Source organism: Glandiceps talaboti, chromosome 10 (genome assembly GCF_964340395.1).
Source record: "Glandiceps talaboti chromosome 10, keGlaTala1.1, whole genome shotgun sequence".
Lineage (NCBI taxonomy): Eukaryota > Metazoa > Hemichordata > Enteropneusta > Spengelidae > Glandiceps > Glandiceps talaboti.
The window spans coordinates 13243289-13265365 of NC_135558.1; the positions used below are offsets into that span (position 1 = coordinate 13243289).

At 35.1% G+C, this 22077-nt stretch overlaps 1 protein-coding gene across 2 annotated transcripts; it reads right to left on the reverse strand.

Moving 5' to 3' along the window:
• Positions 1-1873: 1873 nt before the first annotated feature.
• Positions 1874-20483, reverse strand: LOC144440799 (protein GPR108-like). Of its 2 annotated transcripts, none has more exons than XM_078130191.1 (13): positions 20390-20483; positions 18618-18806; positions 17509-17609; positions 16109-16766; positions 15036-15140; positions 13819-14031; positions 13041-13114; positions 12458-12575; positions 10512-10686; positions 9557-9603; positions 8850-8897; positions 7791-7948; positions 1874-6724 (listed from the first exon to the last, which is right to left on the reverse strand). In XM_078130191.1, the coding sequence occupies exons 1-13, from the start codon at positions 20435-20437 to the stop codon at positions 6637-6639; spliced, it is 2022 nt and encodes a 673-aa protein (XP_077986317.1). In that variant the 5' UTR covers positions 20438-20483; the 3' UTR covers positions 1874-6636. The 2 variants fall into 2 exon arrangements, with proteins under 2 accessions (XP_077986317.1, XP_077986316.1); XM_078130190.1 differs by having other exon boundaries at positions 9557-9606.
• Between the last annotated feature and the right edge of the window lie 1594 nt (positions 20484-22077).

The following is a 22077-nucleotide window of genomic DNA, read 5'->3' on the forward strand; positions in this document are numbered from 1 at the left end:
ACCTTCGAGACTTCATATTTGCCGTTGAGGGCGCAAAGCTTATTAAAGCTACAATGTACTGGCTGCATAAAGTGTTGAAATAATCTTTGCACACTTTTGGTATCTTGATATAAATATACTGTCACCTGTGGATCATTGAGTAACCTATAAGCAACTTTTTATATTCATACATCATTAATTAATTAATTAATTAATTAATTAATTAATTAATTAATTAATTAGTTAATTCATTCATTCATTCATTCATTCACACATACATCACAGTTAGGAAATGAGAGACATTCTAGGACCATCATCTGAAATACTACTGTTTGCTTTTTTTAATGAAAGAAATTCCAAAAATCAGCATCTGTCATGATTGTTCAAAAACACTGCTATAATTCTTGCATCAAGTGAAGAGCAATGTTTATCTCATATAATTGGCCAAATACGAGGTTATAGCTAAAACTGGGGTCTCAGCCAATCAATAGTTCTGTTTCATCTCTCTTACTTATTCTAGCTGGTTAACAACCAATCAGTTAACATCTTTCAAAGCTATGGCTACGAGACAGTACAAAGAAGTAAGGTAAACATGCAATATAAATATGCAAATATTTACAGGGCTTTCAAAAATCATTTATTCAATTTTCAACATCACAGAATCCACAAAGTTCATTTCTGGCAATCTTATTACCCTTCACTCCAAGCAACTTACTTTAAATTACAAAAATGAACAAATATTTCTTTATGAATCCTCACAAAATAGCAATCTGGAATACATACATGAGATAATTAAACTACTGTATATGTACCCCACCTTCCAATATTGTCCCAGCCTATGTATTTACAGAATCCACAAAGTTCATTTCAGGTAATCTCAATACCCTTACTTTTAAGCAAATTACTTTAAGTTACAAAAATGAACAAAAATTCTTTATGAATCTTCACAAAAATAGCAATCTGGAATACATATCTGAGCTCACTACTGAATACCCCCACCTTCCCATCTTGTCCCAGACTATTGTATTTACATATAAAAGATTCAGTCATTGTTTCTGTTTCAATAATAAACTCAAACCAAGGTGGGTAGTGAGTAGTTACAGAAGCAGGCCAACAACTGGACCTTTCACACTAGATTTTAACATGCTGTCAAACTCATCAAAGCCATCAAATGTTTGAAAGCAAATTATCCATTCAAAGTAATGTTCCTTCTTTTTTAAAGTTGTACATTGCATCACCCCCTCCCCCACCTCACCCAGTCCCATCCCATCAGTCAATGGTATTTACATAAATATTTTCATACCCTGTCAAATTCATCTAATGTTTGAAATTAAATAATTCATTCAAAGCAACGTCCTCTCCTTTTTTAGTTGTGCAGTTAAGAGGTAAACCAGGGAATATGACAGATTTATTGCAGGGCAATGCCATGTGCAATATTGTATGGGGAGTCTCTGCTCAGATGTCCAAACCAATCTCATTTCACAAAAAAATGGAGACCCTTTCTCATAACCATTCCTTAGATTTGATGGCATGAATTCAGTATACACTGTATTGCTCTCTTCTTGAAAACATTTTTACCACTTATTCGTTACTTATACTAGTGAATGCAGTTTTTTTCGGTTTTTATTACTTTTGTAGTGTTCAGAGCCTGTGAACTATTAGGATATATGGCACTTTACAAGTGCTATTATTATTATTATCATTATTATTATTATTATCATTATTATTATTATTTAAACAATAGCACTGAAGTAAAAACAGATTTATTTTGCAAAAGTAGATGAAAGTAACATACACATAAGCCAGGGAGTGAACAGTCCATTCATCTCATTTACATACACACAAGGCAAATAAAATACAATGCTCAAATTGAAATTGTTCAAACAACCATTTACTGCGATATTATTTACATTTGAATAATTAGTGATACATTTTTGCCAAAATTATTTGCATTGATTACTCAGTAATGTTTTTGTATTACTTGAAAATCAAACTGTATTTAGTAATACATTACTCTATACCATATTTGCAGCTATAGAAAGCTGGAGTAACCATGTGTAATATATTTTAAACCTCACTGGAATTTTTGCCAACTACAAAATGTTTGTGATTTTTACCGCTCATGGTTCCAACAGTAAATCTGCATAATATTCAGACTAGTGTAAGGTGGTAATCAATCTGATTAAAATCTGATGTGGTGAATATGACTCAATTTCTTTATTTATCTCTATATCATTCGTTTATTGTAGAGTTTTTTTTCGTTTTGTTGTTCCAGGAGCGATTGCCGTGTGGGAAGGCGGGGATCGCCCAGAACATCAAAAATAGAAAACAAATGAAACTAAAGAGATGGAAGTAGTGGTCACTAAAGAAACCTGGCTGTTTTCACATCAGATTTTAATCAGATTGGGCAGTAATTAATTCAGTGATAAGCTATTGAGTGACCGTTGGTTCAATTATAGGGAGGCGTCTCCAAAAAGCTATATTAATTTTGAGTTCAATACACGTGCCGTGTTGTTTTGGGACTTCCAATGTTTACACTATCTTGATCACATGGTGATTAGAATGGCACAACAGAGGAACCACTATCACCCACTTGTGTAATCTATCACATTGAAGAACAGTAGATTTAGTTTGCCTCAATCTTAGTAAACTGAAGGCTCGATTACCAGCGTCATATAACTGTAGATGGCACCCTAATACAATGTAGACTATATTATACAGTGGTGTACTGCAACCTATAGAAGCGCCACTAACAAATGTATTTTACAGTCTTTTAGAACATATAGGGTGATAGATTTAGATGTCATTAATACACAATAACTACATGAAGCTGCCTGCATTTCAAATTTATTTGATATCAGAACAAGCCAAGTAAAACAGTACCAGAACTATTTACAGAGAAATCAAAAAATGCATTACAAAGTATAATATTTACAGATAGTCCATACAAAAGCTGACACAGTGAGTGTGCGTTATATCAGCATATGCCTCTTGGTGGCGCTGTTTAAGTGTTTACCCCAACAACAATGACTACCTCTTATTTACAGTCACCGATGCATTTACCTGCATTCTATAACTATACAGTATCTCTTTATAAAATCCTGATTTCATGTTGTCTGGTTTTCCCTCCATATTTTGCACAATACTATTACATGTTCATTAAAAATTTAGAATAGGGGGTCAAATCAGAAAAATTGGGGCCAACCAACTGTGGAGGAGCAATAATGGAACAATTATGTATCATGCTTAAACATATTAAAATTACGATACAAAGATAGTCTGTGTGAGTTTTTTGGATAGTTTGATTGTAAAAGTTATATGTACATTAGGGACGCTCGCATGTCACACAAGCTCAATAAACGAACTTCTATCAATTTGGGAGGAGGGGGTCTGACATCAATGCGATTGCTGAACTTCACTTTCGCACTTCTATTAAACCAAATTTCGAAAACTTTTACACCTTCAATTGTAAATGCTTATGTTGTTTACAAATTAGATGTTGATCAGTTGATAAAAATTTGCTCCTGATGTGAAATACAGTGCTGGGTTTCCGGTAGTATTTTGATGTGTTTAAGAACATCTCAGTAAACAGGTTCATAAGGTTTACCATCATGTTTTTTACATATCATGGTGTGACTGCTACAGTTTTCATCATGGTTTACATCATACATATAAACGCATGATGTCACACTTGTGAACGCTCGTTTAGGGGAGGGGGTTTAGTACTAAACGAACAATGTCCGTTTGTTGAGTTTTGCACAACATTGTGCAATCGTCCCTCACCATGCTTATTCTCCTTTGAAAAGTTATTTTTCAGTTATATAGACATCATAAATATTGAGTAAATATTTAAAGGTAGACAACCATGGATAGGACAGTAGTCAACTATATGGCAGGTGGCCAGTGCTTAGAAAACACCAACAAGGTTAAGTTTTTTTTCTTCATTTGATATTTGTTATACTTTGAACATTTCATATGGCAACAAAGAAAAAATGTACATAATATCACATAATAATTACTGTCCTCAGGCAAAATAACTATAAATCATACATATATATTTGCCTAAAAATATTATTCATTGCCCAAAAAGTACAGCAAAAAAATTAACCCTCGCCTCCTTTTTGATAAGACATTGCAAAAAATTAAAGTTTGTTGAATTATCCAATTACATTTTCAGTGACTCCCAAATGTGCAAGAAATAATTGCAAATTTAGCAACAAAAGAGTGCAAATTTCACTTAAATTATCAGACCATAATACACAAAAGACATGCTTCAAAATCACAGCACATAACATGAACGTAAAGCAACATTTCTGTACAATGGTCACACTTCAGTAAAACACAAGTTCAAAATCATATAATTACAACACTGAATAATAAATATTCTATTAAACATAGACGCGGGTAGTAAGTTAAGAAAATACACCTGAGTAGCGAGTAGATATTTTGTATCTATGTCTGCGTGGTATAGACAGACACATTTAGTATGCAGAATCATTCAGGTTAAAGGCAAATATCGGGATGCTGCAAACAACGCATTTCGTCCATGTGTCTGTAAACCCATATACTTCATATGCACAAGCTGATTTCAATCAAACTTGGCACAAATGTAAGGGAGGCATATGCATATCTTCTGATTGCTTCTTATTTACAGTTGAAATTGGTTATACATATACTGTGTATGGTAAAAAGCATTGCGCAGAAATATACGTGCTTAAGAAATGAGCTGTGTCTCAATGTCAAATGACGACATGCAGAAGCCAATTTCATTCTTATGTGGCACAAATGTGACATACGTACTATTGAAAGCATATGTATATCATCTGGCTGCTTTATATTTACAGTGGCATCGATGATTGACTTAATGTACCAAAGCAATGAGCTATGCCCATGCCTCCAAGTCAAATGAATGATAATCTCATTGTTTGTATACATGCAACTTTATGTATAATGGTGCTTTACCAAATTAAATGACTTAAATACCTCTCGAATACATACAACTTTAAAATTCTAAATACTGCATACCTAGTATCAGATTACATGGTACTGCTTGCAGTGGTAGGTAGCCTAACACCCATCATCCACATACTCAAAGTGTTGAACTGTTTCAAAAGTTTACAAAGTAAAACAGCTCTTCTAACAGAAATTTGTAACAAGATTGAGTCAGCATTCCCACAAATTTCTTGTACAGTAAAACTCTGATTATCCGAACTTCGATTATTTGAACTGTTCAGTCATCCAAATATTGCATCATGTCCCCCAAAGTTTTCATTGGTCAATACAAGTTCGATCGAATGTCGTGCAACTTGTGATTAGTTGCCTTATTTGCAGTGATCTGCCTTTTTTAACATGTCCTTGTTCATGGGGTTTCAGACTCCGGAAAACTATGCCCCACCCACAAAATTAATTATCCGAACTGTCTGCATATCTGAACAAAATCCTTGTTCCTGGAAAGATTCAAATAATCAAAGTTTTACTGGACATACTTTTAGTTGGCATATGTGTCGAGATTAACTTGTGTCGGTGAGTTGGGAAAACTTCCATGACTTGCGATGAAAACTTTCTCTACGGAATCTTCCTAATGTCATTATGGAAGACCATCTAAGAGTTATCAGAAAGATTAAAATTTGTCTAGTTGATCTGCTAGGTGTGCTATTTCACATCAACTATTTTGATCAGTGGTACTAAGATAGTGTAGAATCACTTGTAAATATTCATTTCAATGATACATTTTGTATTTCCCACCAAGGTTAAAATGGATTCATAGCCAGTTCAAGTATTTCTGTGTTATCATTTGTGATGATCTAATCTTACGCAGTTCACTACTGAACTTGGTAATTACTCACAATGGTGACCACTAAATGATGTACTGCTATGCAAATGATATCCAAATGAACATTTCAGCCCTTGTTTCCCTGATCCACATGGCATGCAATGTTTCTGAATGCAAAGAAAGTAAGATGGTATATTGGTGTATCATCGTAAGGGATTGGTTGAATTCCAAATATCCCGTCACAAATGGAAAGATCAACAAGAGTAAATTACTACTATATACAATGAGAAAATTGTGCAAAACTCATAAGATAAATCTACAGAAATTAATTTCTCCAGAAAACTCATTCATTGTTGAATAATTATTCAATGGACTTTAGTGTGTCTGGGCGTTGTTGAAAGAATACGATCATGCATTGGAATACGTTGAGGGCACTATTGAATGAATACCTTCCTGCACACTACACAACTGAATGGATATGTCATCAGGTTTTGAAAACGTATATTCAATACGCGCTAAGATATATTGACACAGGAAAGGATAGTTTGAGTTTGATGGTCTGGAGGACAGGAGTATTATCGAAATATCCTCAATCACAATTTTGTTTAACAGAAATCTCTTCAGTTTCAAACAACATTACTTCAATGAAAATTTTACATGTAATAATCAAACTTAAAGCCATCACAACAGTGTCACATCACAGCGATTTACACAACTTACATTCACAGAATCCAAAATTTTCACTGAATGAGAGACAACAACACTGAGTTCATTGGGGTTTGCTGACACAATGCATTGTTACAGTTAAACTTAGAAAGAACTTGACTGACATTATAAATAGGAGTCTGGCATAAAAATATCACTCAGAAAGTACTCTGTTCCTTTCAAGCATAGTGGTTCGTCTCACGTTGCTTAGCTGTGGAATTGCTGTTGACTTTGGTCAAGCCATCCATAACACCTGATTCAGTGACACTGTGTAGATAGATAAAAGAGATGAGAAATATGTATAAGGTAGTCACTTTATATAAGGCATTTAGACAATAAACTTAATGAATGTAAGGTATGTACAAGTAATTGTAAATCATCTTTAAGTTGACAGTAGTACATTGTAATACTCAAGTGTAATCAAGGCAGGAATAAACCTGACGTTAATTTTCCTTTAAATTGATAACAGTTATAAATACACATGTACTAAACTTAAAAGGCAGAAATACATGTATGTCCGACTGGACTTTTCCTTTAAGTTGATAGCAGTAATCAATAAAAGTGTACTAAAGGCAGAAATAAGTCTGACTGGACTTTCCCTTTAAGTTGATAGCAGTATTCAATACAAGTGTACAAAAGGCAGAAATAAGTCCGACTGGACCTTTCCTTGAAGTTGATAGCAGTAATCAATACAAGTGTACTAAAGACAGAAATAAGTCTGACTGGACTTTTTCATTAAGTTGATAGCAGTAATCAATACAAGTGTACTAAAGGCAGAAATAAGTCTGACTGGACTTTCCCTTTAAGTTGATAGCAGTAATCAATACAAGTGTTATAAAGGCAGAAATAAATCTGACGTTAATTTTCCTTTCAATTGATAGCAGTCATATATACATAAATTAATACATTATGTAAATAAGTTTGACTGGATGTTTCCTTTTCACTTTTCAAGATGATCTATTAAATTCAGATACCTTCCTCACTTCGCCTCAAACAAAAATAATAGACGTTTACCACAAGTGTTTTGTTAAATCCATTAAATGTGCAAGGATAAGTCCTATTCTGCATCAGTTAATGACAACCAGAACATTACAGGGGACTCACCATGAGCATGCAGTTTAGATGAGGTATCAAGTTCAGTAAGACTGGTTGCAAGGTTTTATACTTTCATGACAAGACGTCAATCTTTGCTATCTTTATTGTGAGACCTTGTAGCCAGTCTTACTGATCTTGACATCCCATCTCATTGAAACTGCATGTTCATGGTGTCACAGCTGTAACGATGTAACTAGTGATAACACAAAGTGGTCGGCATATAATTATAGGTACTTACACTTCATCCATCTCTATGTCATCCTCTTCCTGTGGCACTTGTAAATATGGATTATTGGATGCTGGTCGGAATTTATACGCCGTGATGAAGAAAAACAGATAAGTAGCGACTTCTGTGAAGAAATCGTTCAGCCAAATGTACTGAAATGGTACAGTTATCTGGGGAAGTAAACATGAGATAAAAATTAATTCATTCAATTTCAACTGTAGGAGTTACATGTACACTAGACCGTATAATACACCGCGTCACTTTGCCATCACTGGCTAGCTCCTTCAGGGTGATGGCATCCTATCACAGCTTAACTTACAGACTAGAGTGTCATAAAACTTTCAAACACCTTCAAAAAAAAGGAAGTTTATAATCTATCACCAAGGACAACATCAGCCGAATAAATTATTACGACCAGTTTCACAATTAGAGCGGTATATTAGGTGAGACAAGATGTCTTTGCAGATGTGTTGCCATATACACATACATGGCAAGCCATATGTAAGGAAACAAAATGGCTGCCATTAACAATGAGCTGATAAGTTTGTTTTAATTTTTATAAATATTTACGTTTTCCATCCGATTTCAAACATAAACCTGCATCACTTAGAAACTTGCTTCATGCAATTATTGTCATACAACAGACATATAGTAAAATCTGCTTCCATTGCAGTCTATATGCACTTCTAGAAGTATACAGTCCTGCATCAATTCATATTTTGTATTATACCGCACACAAGTCAAGCTGAACCCATTCAAAAAAAATGTGGTGTTTAACCTGGTTCATGGTACGTCACAACTCACATGAACAACATTGGTTCTGCACTGCAGGAAATATGGAGCTGAACATTCTAAACTACTATATTTTTTCTCGATTTTCATAAATTAAGCTCGAGAAGGTATAATTACATTATTCCCCAATATTTTCCTTCATTCTTCCATAAAATACTAGTAACCTAAGGGTTTTGTCTGTCAACTTGTGTAACCTTAGGTTACTCACTTTTTCCTTGGCTGAAAGAAGAAAAATATCAACTCATGATAAATATTTAAATAGTCAAAATTATGTCTTACCTTCAGTAGATATACAATAATTCTTGTGAAATAAATATAACAAACAATCTGAAAGGTGAAAAAAATACACAGTTTGCATGATTTTGTTTGAAAACAGTTCAAGTATTAAATATACAATATATATACAATATATATATATATATATATATATATATATATATATATATATATATATATATATATATATATATATATATACATATAATATATATGTCACATCCATACCTACGTCAGCATGTGATAAAACAAAGAAACCAAATACAATATTAGCACTTGTAAAACAATCATACATTTAGTATCTACCCCAACATCATACATGTATTCATTTTCATTCTTGGACGAGGATTTGAAACCACTGGAATGGTTCTAACATGTACATGTACTGATAGGAAGCAACACTTCCTTATTACAATCATTAACAATACAGGCCAACAGATGTCATTTTTTTTCAACTATCTCCACACCATTCACAAGGGTTTCATGCTATACCTACATTATTGTTACATGATTTATAGTTTCAACAAAGCAATAAATTATATGAACTGCTATTTTTATCTTGCAATGTCAACAGTGGTAATGTGTAATCTTACAACACCAAATCTCTCAACTCTGATTGAACGATATTTACAATTTCCGTCAGTCAGTCAGTGATAGTCTCCACAGTATTTTGAGCAGTAAGTTATGTTTTGTAAATAGTTATCACTTACCATAATATAAAAATGTCTAAACAACTTCAACTTGGCTAGACTAATGGCTGCTGCAAATGTACAACAAAATGAAATGAATTAGTCTTAACTCTGGTTATCTGAAAGCTAAAAGATTGCACAGACTCCAGGTTCGAAATTAATGGTAGTCCTAAGTCCACAGACTACTAATCCTTGTCGTGGGGCTGCCATATTTACAGCAGGTACATGTAGTCTGCTTAGGTTAGCACTGACTGTGTAAGGATGGAGAAGACATAAATATTTTGGACATGACAGAGTTTTAGCAACACACATATTTCCAATGGGGTGCTCTGTTGTCAGTTCCGAAATATGGGACTACTGGTCACAATCCTAGAGCTACTGATTTTAGAAAGTGGTAGCCCAGTGGGACTACCATAGAAAAAAGTTAATTTTGAGCTGATAATTTAGGTACAAGCAACTAAGTTTGGCTGCCAAGAACATTGCTCACAAGCAGATTTGGGACAAGTGATGGCCAAGGTATTGAATACGCTAGTGTCCTTTATAAAGTGCCAATGGTGTTGTAGCATAACTGCCAATATTGACAATATTGACAATATTGAAGTATGAGATTGTGAAAACTAACTCTGGTACCAGCCACCCATTTACTGCCTTCTAGGCTTGGTGTCACCACTTCTCAGTGCTTCCGTGTTGTAATGGGCCTGACTCTAGCTTGACCAACAAACACATACAAAACAATATGCCTGATCTCAGTCACCAAAATCAAACCACTATTACAATAAACAGCACTGTCTATCATAGAGAGAACAAGACTTAAATTTTGCAGTCGAAAGCTCTGAGCTTCTCAAATTACATTGTGCGTGTTAGTTAAATTTCTAATTTTCATAATTCATTGCATTATTTGGCCACTAGGAGTGCTGTTCAAATGACCTTGTTTGACCTGAAGTGATGGCTGAATTTGTAGTCATTTTAACCTTACCTTTGCCATCTGTAGAGGAGGCTTCTTGGAGGTGGCGTATTGACCACACAACAGGAAACAGAATAGCACCACAACAAAGTAAATCTACTAGAATAAAGACTTCCTTCCACATGTAATACTCAGATCTACCTTCTTCAGTTTGTTCTATGATGATATAAGCGACGTTGGATAACACCTAGAAAGAAAAACCCCAAAGTAAGTTTCTTTGAAAATAATATATATATAAGACCACGAGCCCAAAGGGCTAAACTAGAGACTAGTCATGGCTTTCAAATCTAGTGATCAAACCAACCACTTGGCCATATGTTTATTTTAGAACATGCATCTTTTTAAGTGTTTGCTATTGCTAATTCACACCTACATCATAAGTGAGATATAGGGAAGCTCTTATCATGGAGTAAACATCACATACAAATGTCGCATATCAATTTGAATAATCCTGAGTGGCACACAATCTAAACAGCTGTTTGCAGGTTAATTTGTCTCATTTTGAAAGGTTTTTACATTCTATGAAACAAACAGGTTGATTTTCAACTAATTTGTGTATCAATTAAGTTACCATCCTACGACATTCACAAACAATCTGTACACGATTCATGACCTGTGTGTTTCTCAGAGTACAGAAAAAATGCTGAAAACAAGACCCAGAAGCTAGTGCTCTGTACAGTAGTTTGAATTTCCTGCATTTGCATAGATTACCCATAATCCTCTTTATGTAGGGCAGTTCTGTGTAACTAAGTCGGTATAATCCACCTTTGTTGTAAAACTTATTCTAGCTCACTTTTGGTATTAGTCAGAGAAATTCACACACACCACATATATTTTATTTTAGGCAGTAAGTCGGTATAATCTACCTCTGTTGCATACCTATTCCAGGTAGGCTTACTTCTGGTGTCATTAGAGCCTAGAGGTCAGTCAAATCATTTAGATTTCCATTTCATTTTAAGGTACATGTATCTAACTGTAGGAATTATTTCACAGTATTTAAAAATAAGCAGGGACCCAATTTCTTTTTATCCCTTCAGCATCTGTTCTCAAATTTTACATATATCAAACTGATTATACTAATCTGAATTTACTAATATTTAATAATCTACTTTTTGAAATATGACACGCATTCACAAAAAGTGGACTCCTAGTATGAACATTTTAGTTGTGCTTATAAACTAGAATGGTCACAGCTTTCCAGAGAAATCTACCCTTATATACAATGTGTTACATAAAACTATTATAAATTCCCATTTTACAGAGAGCAGACAACAATCTATATTTACATCATTGATTTTGAACAGCTGTGACACTGGAGAGAAAATACAGCCACTTGATCAAACATAGGCACTGAATTTAATTACAATGTTGATAAATGGTTTGCTTTCTTCAATACTGGTTAAAGAATGATCTAATACAGTCTTGGAATATAACAAGATTTAATATCGACTATGGTACCTGATAATATTTTTAATGTAATTATTTACTTTTTTTGTTATTATGGTACGGTATTCAATGCAATATTTACAAAAGAAAAAGGAAAAATAGACTTGAAAATCTGAAAATCATCAACATAACAAATGCTCTCAGTTTACTTAGAGCAAGTGTAATCTGGTAAAACAGACATATTTACATGACAGAATCAGTGTTCTTAATACAACAACACTCAAACTATCATATTTAGCTCCAACATGGAGGCTAATATTCTAGACCTGTCTGTCTGTCTGTGTGTCTGACAGAATAAATCGTAATCAGGTAAAACACACATACTTTCATGACAGCATCAATGTTCTTAATACAACTGAACAAGACACTGGAAACCCATCGTTTTTGGCTCCAACAGGGAGCGAATATTCTGGACCTGTCAGTCTGGCTGTTTGTTTGTTTGTTTGTGTCATCAAAATTTACTAGCTTAATTGATCAGACTAAACTATGAGCACAGTTCTTCAATCCCTTACCTGAAGTGGAATGACTATCATAAATATTTTCTTGTCCTTATCCGAGAGTATTTGTTTAATGAAAGCCCATCCAGCGCCAATGAACACAATGGTGATGAACAACAATGCTCCTTTCACTCTGAAAAAAAAAATGATAACACCGACAGTAGTAAGAAGAAATACTAATTGAAAGCATAATGGCATATTGTGTTTCCATTCCCCTGTTCAGTTTATTGCAAAAGCCAAGTTATTGTCTTTGAACTTCCAACCATAGAATTATGGATTACATGGATATACACTAGTCACTCTACATGTCATAACAACCTGTGTCTATGTCACTGGTTCTACAGTGCTTGAAATGTGAGCAAAATGTTCCAAATCGCAGGTTATTTTCCCAATATTTCATAAATTATGCTTGAGAAGGTATAATTATATCATTCACCATTTTTTTCTTTATTCAACTGGAAAAAACTCAAGATCTGATTCTCACAAATTGTCACTACTTGCATAGTGACTTGTAGTGACAAGGCCCCTTAGGTCACTCATATTTTTCTTGGCTGAACAAAGCACAATATTGGGGAATAATATCTGAGTATATACTTACAAGTGGGTAATGTAGTACATTACTGCCCATGTCTCCATTGGGTATCCATCTTTAGCAATAAAGTGATAATCAATCTGTAAAAAAACAAAGAAATTAAAGAAAAATTTATAAATAAAGAAGCCTTGATTTTTACACACAATGTTTACAAAAGTCAGAAGTTGTTAAATCTCAAAGTCTATTAGCTATAATTTTGTGCAATTTTTGTTAATTTTACAGAAACAATTCATTACTTCTAATTAGCAGAATCGTCTATGACTGACTGGGCAAGACTGATAAAATGTACTGTTTACACTTCAGTGCACACATTATCATGATCAATGACAAGTAGACAGGTTTTTCTGGTGATCAGGACTTTCCATGAAAGGTTTTGTTTGTTTTTCAAAGAAAAAGCTATAAATGTTTGCACAATGTGTCAAGAGCTGAACATGAGAGAGAGAGAGAGAGAGAGAGAGAGAGAGAGAGAGAGAGAGAGAGAGAGAGAGAGAGAGAGAGAGAGAGAGAGAGAGAGAGAGAGAGAGAGAGAGAGAGAGAGAGGGGCAGAGAGAGAGAGAGAGGGGGGAGGGAGGGGGAGAATGAGAGAGGGAGGGAGGGGGAGAATGAGAGAGGGAGAGAGAGAGAGAGAGAGAGAGAGAGAGAGAAAGAGAGAGAGAGAGGGGGGGGGGGATACTAATTGTGTCTCTTTTCCAACAACAAAAAATGGGTGTTCATGTACTGCTGTAAATTCATTGTCATTTTTATTATCTCGTGGATTAAAATCTTACTTATTTGATCAACTTACAGCATGGAAGAGTAGAGAGAGAGACTTCAGCAATATCAGAAAGTACATAAGATAGTGGATTTTGAATACATCTTCTCTGTACTTCCTCAGGACATACAACCAGAAACATGACGTCAAGAAGAAAATTACAGACATGGTGAAGAACAGTGACGGTAATGGTATTTCTCCTGCTGACAAGTAATTATCATTTGGGTTGACTTCTTCAATCTCAATCTTACAAAAAAAAAGAAACAAAAAATAGATTATTATCATTATCACATTTCTATGAGATAACTGTCACATTAAAATTTCAGTGACAATAAAGGTTTGAATAAGGCCAGGGCTCAAAATTAACAGTAGTCCTGTGTCCACAGACTACCAATTCTTGTCATGTCTATGTGTGTGTGTGTGTGTGTGTGTGTGACAGTGTGTGTGGTGTGTGTGTGTGTGTGTGTGTGTGTGTGTGTGTGTGTGTGTGTGTGTGTGTGTGTGTGTATGTGTGTCTGTCTGTCTGTGTCTGTATGTCTGTAAATAATATCTGCTGTTGGAACATGCATCACATTGTACCACTCTATGAATTATAATGACATATTGTGTGGATATGCTTTGTTGTCATTCTTTACACAAAACCTAAAAACTGAATATGTGGTTTGGTTCATAAATGTTCATACATGTATGTTGTCAATCAATGCTTTTAGGAGCATATTTAAAAGAGTGATACTGCATCTGTTTACTTAATTCCGTGACAACTTCACATCTGGACGATGTCACAGCTTGTACTAAAATTAACTTTTTATATCAATATCGAAGAACTTCCTGCAAGCATGTGATCCACATTAGAAAAAGTGTTGTGATATGACTGGCAAATGTACAGCAGAAACAAGGTCACTTTAGCATTTTACTTGTGGAATGATTTGGGTTTTTAAAAATAAATAAATATATAAACATTTTAATAAACCCTGGACAATAACAGAAACACCACACACATACACACATACATGCGTGTGCGTGCGCACACACACACACACACAAGGCAGGATCTGTTATTCATCACACTTAATAGTGATAATCATTTTTATTCGTTTACAGTGCAGTAGAAATGGCTTCTGCTCCTCTGCTGCCAACAGGAGTGTGTGTACTGTAGCAAAGTCACACACAAGGTTAACACTCGGCTACACACAACCTCATTTTTTCTGATATAATACGTCATGTACATGCATATCACACATTATACTTACTTTCAAGGAGATTGGTTTTTTGTCATTATCCTTCAGATTATAACAGTTATGGAAGTACAAATTGTATAGTCCTTCCTCATCAGAATGGCTGATGGCGACGTAGAACTAAAAAAGAAATTGAGCAAAAAATGAATAAACCCTGGGTTTTAAATATAACAATGCATTGGTAGGATTTGATAGTTTTTCTACTTAGGATTTCACTATCAAACCTATATCATACATCTGTTTCCCAGCTGAGCATATTTCCATTAAGTAACAAACATGATTATTCAGCCATCTACATGTAATTTCAATTTCTGAACACCATCTTGATAAAATGAAAATAACACGTGAATAAATGGTAGAAAAGAACAAATCAAATATGAGTGGTCATCTTGGTGCAAGTCTTCATCTTGTTATACATGCAGGTGAGATAAAACAATGTAAATTACTTTGATGTAATAGAACAACCTTGCGTTATTACACACACAGTTGTATACATGTATTTAGCATTATACCATGCACAAACCAAATTATTGTCTTTGAACAGAAAATATGGGTTATAATACCCTGGACGTATGTAAGTCATGACAATCTGTGTCTCCGTCACTGGTTCCATGGTGCTCAAATGTGATTCCAATATGTATTAATTCACATTATGTTTCCCAATATTGTATGAATTATGCTTGATGAGGTACCCCTATATTTTTCTTCATTCAGCCGGAAAATACTTGTGACCCAAGGGTTTGTCACTACCTATCTAGCAACTTGTAGTGACAAGGCCCCTTAGGTCACTTGTATTTTCCTTGACCTAATGAAGAAAAAATATTGGGGAATAATATTGAAGTGTCAACTTTTTAAGCAAGATATACATTTGTATGTCAGTGTTTTTGGTGGTAAGTAGGTAAAATCTATGGAGGTTCCTATGTCATTTGACTTGGGTTCCAAACAAAATTACCATAGACTCTATAGGAAAACACTGTCATTGTTACACCTTTCTGTTACTGGGGCTCCCCAACCTTGGCAAAAACACTGCATGTTGTACAGGTAAACTATATTTCTTCCACAGTGAATTCAAAACACATTTTACTCACGGTAAAGGTAAATTTATTATCTGCTGTTTTTTCCAGAGGTAATGATGTCCGTAGTTTAGATTCAGGAGCGACCATAGTTTTCTTTGCTGTTTGACCTTCCTCATTCTTAGTAGTGTCTGGTTTACTGATCACGTCATCACCAACTTCTTTTACTGCGTCGTCCTTATCTAATGGTTCTGGATTATTTGGATCTGACTGACTGTCTGCAAGCTCTTGTGGATTCTCATTTGTTGCCTTATTCTGTTGTACATTTGGATCAACTGGACCTGCAGCTAGTTCTTCCTTTGTGTCAGTTTCATCTGGAGTTTCATTCCCATGGTCTCCAGCAGCTTTATCGTTATCATTCTCAGCTTTTCCTATGTCTAAGTTAACATTGTCATTCCCTTTGACAATATCCTCAGGTTTCAAAACATCATTGTTTACAGTATCACCAGGATTCACTACCTCATTTGCCTTGCCCTTGTCATCACCTGCTGGATTGGTATCTATCTGAGGGTCATTTTGACCAGGTGCGGGAGCAGCACCTTCAGTATCAGGTGCATCTTGACTGCCAACATCAGCTACAGATCGCCGTGCTCTATGTGCATCCCAATATTCTTCTGAATCCTTATATATCTGCAGATTTTTCAATTCACTACCTTTTCTATCAATGGTGACACTAAAAACATTGAAAAAAGAATAGAACAAATCATGTATGTAAGAAAATATGAAAGTAACATATACATGTATGTCAGAGGAACACATCTAAAACTTTTAATTCCAGGGACGTATAAGCTAATAATCAAGATCTCTGACAACCTTGGAATGTAGTTTCACTGCATTGTACTCAGAGGAACCCACTGCATAGTACATGATGTAGAATGGACTGATGAACTCAAAGCTATTATTAATTGAGCATCTAGGAACTGCCTCTTCTAAAATGGCCCAAGGAAACTCACTACTCCACTACAGTATGACCTACACATGGGCAATTTCACACCTGTTAATTTATCAACTGACATATGATTCACCATGAAACATTGTACCTGCATCCACTCCCTGACCACCACCACCGCCACCCTCCACACACAGACAAGGGCATAGACATAGACATACACAAAGACAGACACACACACACATGTTCATACATACATACATACATACATACATACATACATACATACATACATACATACATACATACATACATACATACATACATACATAGACAGACAGCCACATATTCACACACACGCACACGCACACGCACACACACACACACACACACACGCACGCACACACACACACACAAAATGCAAGAGGTTTTGTGTACAAAGTCTCTGTACCTGTATTTCCCAAGCCCACAGGAAGGAAACTGGTCCATTTGTAATCAAAGAGACCTGAAAAGTATACTGACTTACCTATTGTTATTCAGATTAAAGCTAAATAAAACCACTTTAGCTTCATTCTTGTCTTCCTCGTTCCATCTTTTTGACAATATACATTCATCATAATGTTTCTCCTATAGGGAAATCAGAAAATGTTAAATTCATACAGGTAACTTGTGGAATACTCGAAATTTTGAATAAAGTCAGCACAATTCAGTACAGTGTTTTTGCTAAGGGCGGTATAAAGCAGGTAAAATCTATCACGGTTCCCCTGGAAATTTACCGATGTTCCCAAACACAACTGTGGTAGATTGCATGGGACACTATGCAACTTTTACCCCTTCACTCCTTTCTGTTACAAAGGCAACGAGGTTCCCCAACCTTAGCAAAACACTCTGGCGTATCATGTACATGTAGGCTAGAGCTAAGAATTTACCAGCTACAAGTATCATGGGTTCTCAAAACTCTATCTCTCACTAAAATCTTTGGAAAACCTTGCATGCATTCTCATACATATGTACATGTATGTACGATGTCACCAAATAGTGCTGAACTTATGCTCACAAATTTGTGCAATCAATACTAGAATTATCATGGATTTTCAAATCTCTTTCATCTCACTAAAATCTTTGGAAAACCTTGCACATATAAGTATTTACCATGTCACCAAATACATGTAGTGCTGAAATGACGCTCATAAATTTGTGCAATTAAAACTTACTTAGACTCTAAAGTAAACAAAACCCTTGGAAAAAAAAATCAATAACTCAAAATCTCAGGGTATAATATTTTGAAGGAGGCAAAAGTCAGACTGTCTGACATCAGCCATCAGTATTTTGACGAACACTGTTTACTGTACAATATATCAAAACATGCAAAAACATGAAATCGATTAAAATCATCTAAAATGTAAAACCCTAGTTAGTACATTACATGTATGTGCATGAAGCTTTAACTTGTTGCAATGTTGAAAAAATATTTCCTGAAAATAGTCACATGAGGTTAATGTATCCACTGTGACTGACTTTATATCTGTACATGTACATGATAAATGGATAACGTGGAGTGCAGCCAGTTTAAAATGAAGAGAAAAAGCCCAAATGTCCAAGTTGTCAAATATAGAGTGTAACACACAGACTTACCAAATAATTTGAAATGCCATCACTGATACTCATATCAAGAGAGAAGCCAAACATGGCATTATCATCAGCCTTGATTTTAGCTAACTCTTCACCAGATAACTTGATTTCAAAAGACGTCAAATTCACCTCTAAATGTCCACCTTTGTAAAAGCCAAACCTACTGAGTTCAATTTGGGAGCGTTCTTCATTCTGTGAAAAAAAATTATGAGAATTCAGCATTGTGTTAAAGTTTGGGGAGCACTTAAAATTGGTCATTCAAAAAGGATAGTACATGTAGTTCAGTACTGTGCCAGTCATCTTAACATTCTAGAACAATAACAATGTAATATCTCTGGGATTCTGTGCAGTTGTTTCAGAGAGACACAAATCCCATTCTGTGTGAGTAATATATTCAGTATTTACAAGTATGTCTTGGTTAGTGTAAACTTTTAGTTGATTGCTCAAAAAGGAAGCACTGTTTTGAGTTTCTTTACCAAAGAGGAACCATTCACACTACATATACTTATATTTCTAATGGCCGAGTCTAGTACCAGCCTGGTGTCAGCAACTGGTCCTCACTGGAGAGACTACTGCCACCGTGGTGACACTAGCCGTTCCTCACTGAAACGGCTAGTGATACCACCCACGATATTTCTCATTGCTGAACATTTCCCAACAAATACAATGTAAATCACACGGAACTCTTCAAACACTTTCATTTTACCTTAAACCACCAAATGGAAACCTATTTCATTTCTCGTGCAGCTCATAACCACTCGAAAAGTCTTGATAGCGGCAGTTTCATAAGTGTCAGTGTTATTGTGCATATTTATGACACCGATACATGGCCAGCCAAATGGCTGTCGCTACTGAGACTTTTTGAGTGGTTGAGCGCTGTATGAGAAATGAAATAATTGGTTTGCATTTGGTGTTTTAAGGTAGGATGGAAGCGTATGAGGAGCTCTGTGTGATTCATTTTTTGGGAAATGTTCAGTGATGAGAAATAAAGTGGGTGGTGGCACTAGCCATTTCAGTGAGGAATGTGCTAGTGTCACCACAGTAGTACGAGACACTCCAATTTCTAATACACTGATCATCTCAAATATTGAATGTGAATCACTGAATGTCTAGTTCCTATAAGGTATCGTTACGATTACACCTCCACCTGGTTTAGTCAGAGACCACGCTGGCATCCAGACTACTCGAGCACAACAACTCTAAAGATTGTATTGCCGTACTAATTTACAGTGGAGTTGGTTTACATTTGCTTTTACACTGTTTTCCCAACAGATAAGAATTTTGGTAACACCATAGATGTACGGGTGTTTTTTTTTTCGCATTAAAGAGCACATCCGTGGTATTAGTAACAGAGAGACAATTGAAAATGCGAACCTATTATTTTAGTACATGTAATGGTCGTTACTCCGACTACGAGATTGACATGATATTACGACTTATTATTAATCTATAGTGAAACAGGAAGGAGTCATTTGAGAAATATTCTGGCAAATAAATAGTACAATTTTACAGTTACGATTAAACAATCAGCTCAACAACATCGACTATAAATAACACAAACAAATAAAATCAATGGTGATGCAGTCGTAACAACAATGGTGTCAGATTTCAATACCAACAAATGCAACTGACTCATTACGACGTGGTCAGCTTTGACAACATGTTTGACATCAGCCTCAACTTCCACGTATCGCTTTTGCTTTTTTCTATCACAACTTCGCAGAATTCTTACTCTATTCTCGGCAAAATAGTGGACAATAAACTTAGATACTTACTGCAAGGGTGAACGGTCGATGTATCCTGGCTAAGCTCTGGTTTATCATAAAAAAGAAGAATCCAACGGCTAACGATAGTTGAAACACCTTGGCAGCCATATTGAAATTAGTGAGATGACGTCATGTTATGATGAATGTCGTTCACCCAAAGCACATGAGAGACAAGCTCTGATTGGTTGCTATGTTCGAGACTAACTCACCATACGATTTTCTGCATCGCTTCCATGGAAGTGCACATTTTATTTTCTGAGTAAGTAAAATACCCAAAAATGCTAAACTTGATAATTTGAAATGACATTGTGCGTTTCCGAAAAGTAGCAAGGAACTTATCAAAATACCCAATGAAAGTTGTCGTTCCATGTTCATCCTACGATATTGTACATACAATTACCCACAATGCAACACTACCAATCCTTGTCTCGCACTCGGTGAAGTGAGAGCATCGCGGATACCAAAGATGAAATCTGGACTAAAGAAATTTACGTTCGTTACAGTGAGCGTTTTCTTTCTCGGTTTAATCATCACCTATACCAGTCTTGGTAAGCCAAATTTTACTTATTCATTTACATAAAGGTTGTTATTTTTGTTTAGTTCTTCCACAAAATTGATGTTTTCAAGACTTTGGAGTTATTGGGAGGTCATTACACTGTGTATGATTCTATTTCTTTTTGGTACATTAAATAATTATTTAATTTCAACATTAGATTCACTTTCGTTTATTTTTTCATAGATAAAACGATTGCAATTTCTAAGGCCTGATATTTGCATGTGCACGTGTGAAGTTTGCTCTGTAGATATCGTCGAATTTCCTGCTAAGTGTATTCTACAAAAATATGACAGTATTTTAAATGCTGAAAACGTGGCAGAGGTTGCGTGTGAGTAAAATCTCTACTATGTGTTTGTCTAAATAAATAGCAACATATTTGTTTCCGCAAATTATAATAAAGTTTATTCCGGTTTCAAATAGAAAAAAACCACGATGATCTAAGAACGACTAAGCGCACAGTCTTTGAAACACAATCGTAATTTTTGGTAGAATTTGAGAAATTTAGTAAATGATTATGTAAAAAATGGCTCAGTGTTCGTTCTATGAATTCTAACCTTTTTTTATTCGTTGTTCTTTTTGCGTCATCTGGACAAACATTTATGACAAATAAATATGATCGGTTTAAACAAATACGACCAGCATCACGCCACAATACAAGCTATGATCGACACATCTAATAGGATGGGGGGGGGGGGGGGTAGGATCACGAAATTCCAATAGAGCATATTATCTATAATCTAATCCAATTTGAATCTCGAATCTCAAATATATCATAAGCTATTTAATATTAGTAGCTTATTTTTCATGCAACTTCTGGTTACATTTCGAGGGAGTAGGGTTGAATTTAAGTATGATATATTGATATGTTGGTCCAATAATCAAATAGACCATTATATATAGAAGATGCGTGAATAATATGATATATATGCTATATCAGATTACGTGTTTGAGGTATATAGTAGACTAAACATAGTGCCACCTTTTCGTTATTTCGTGAGGATATACTTAACAGTCGTATGTCCATTTGAAAGTTTGAGGACGAATTCTGATTGCATGTATATTTAATAGGTGAAGTGAATTGCGACCATATTGGAATAAATTAGTTTATTGATTTTATCGACCTCACAGTACACCACGATCA

Excerpts from the sequence above, each read along its gene's own strand:
- LOC144440799 (XM_078130190.1), bottom strand. The coding sequence starts at position 20,437 with ATGATAAACCAGAGCTTAGCCAGGATACATCGACCGTTCACCCTTGCA. Across the intron at positions 17,610-18,617 it reads ATGGCATTTCAAATTATTTG|GAGAAACATTATGATGAATG; the intron begins GTAAGTCTGTGT and ends ATTTCCCTATAG. Across the intron at positions 12,576-13,040 it reads ATGTACTACATTACCCACTT|AGTGAAAGGAGCATTGTTGT; the intron begins GTAAGTATATAC and ends TTTTTTTTTCAG.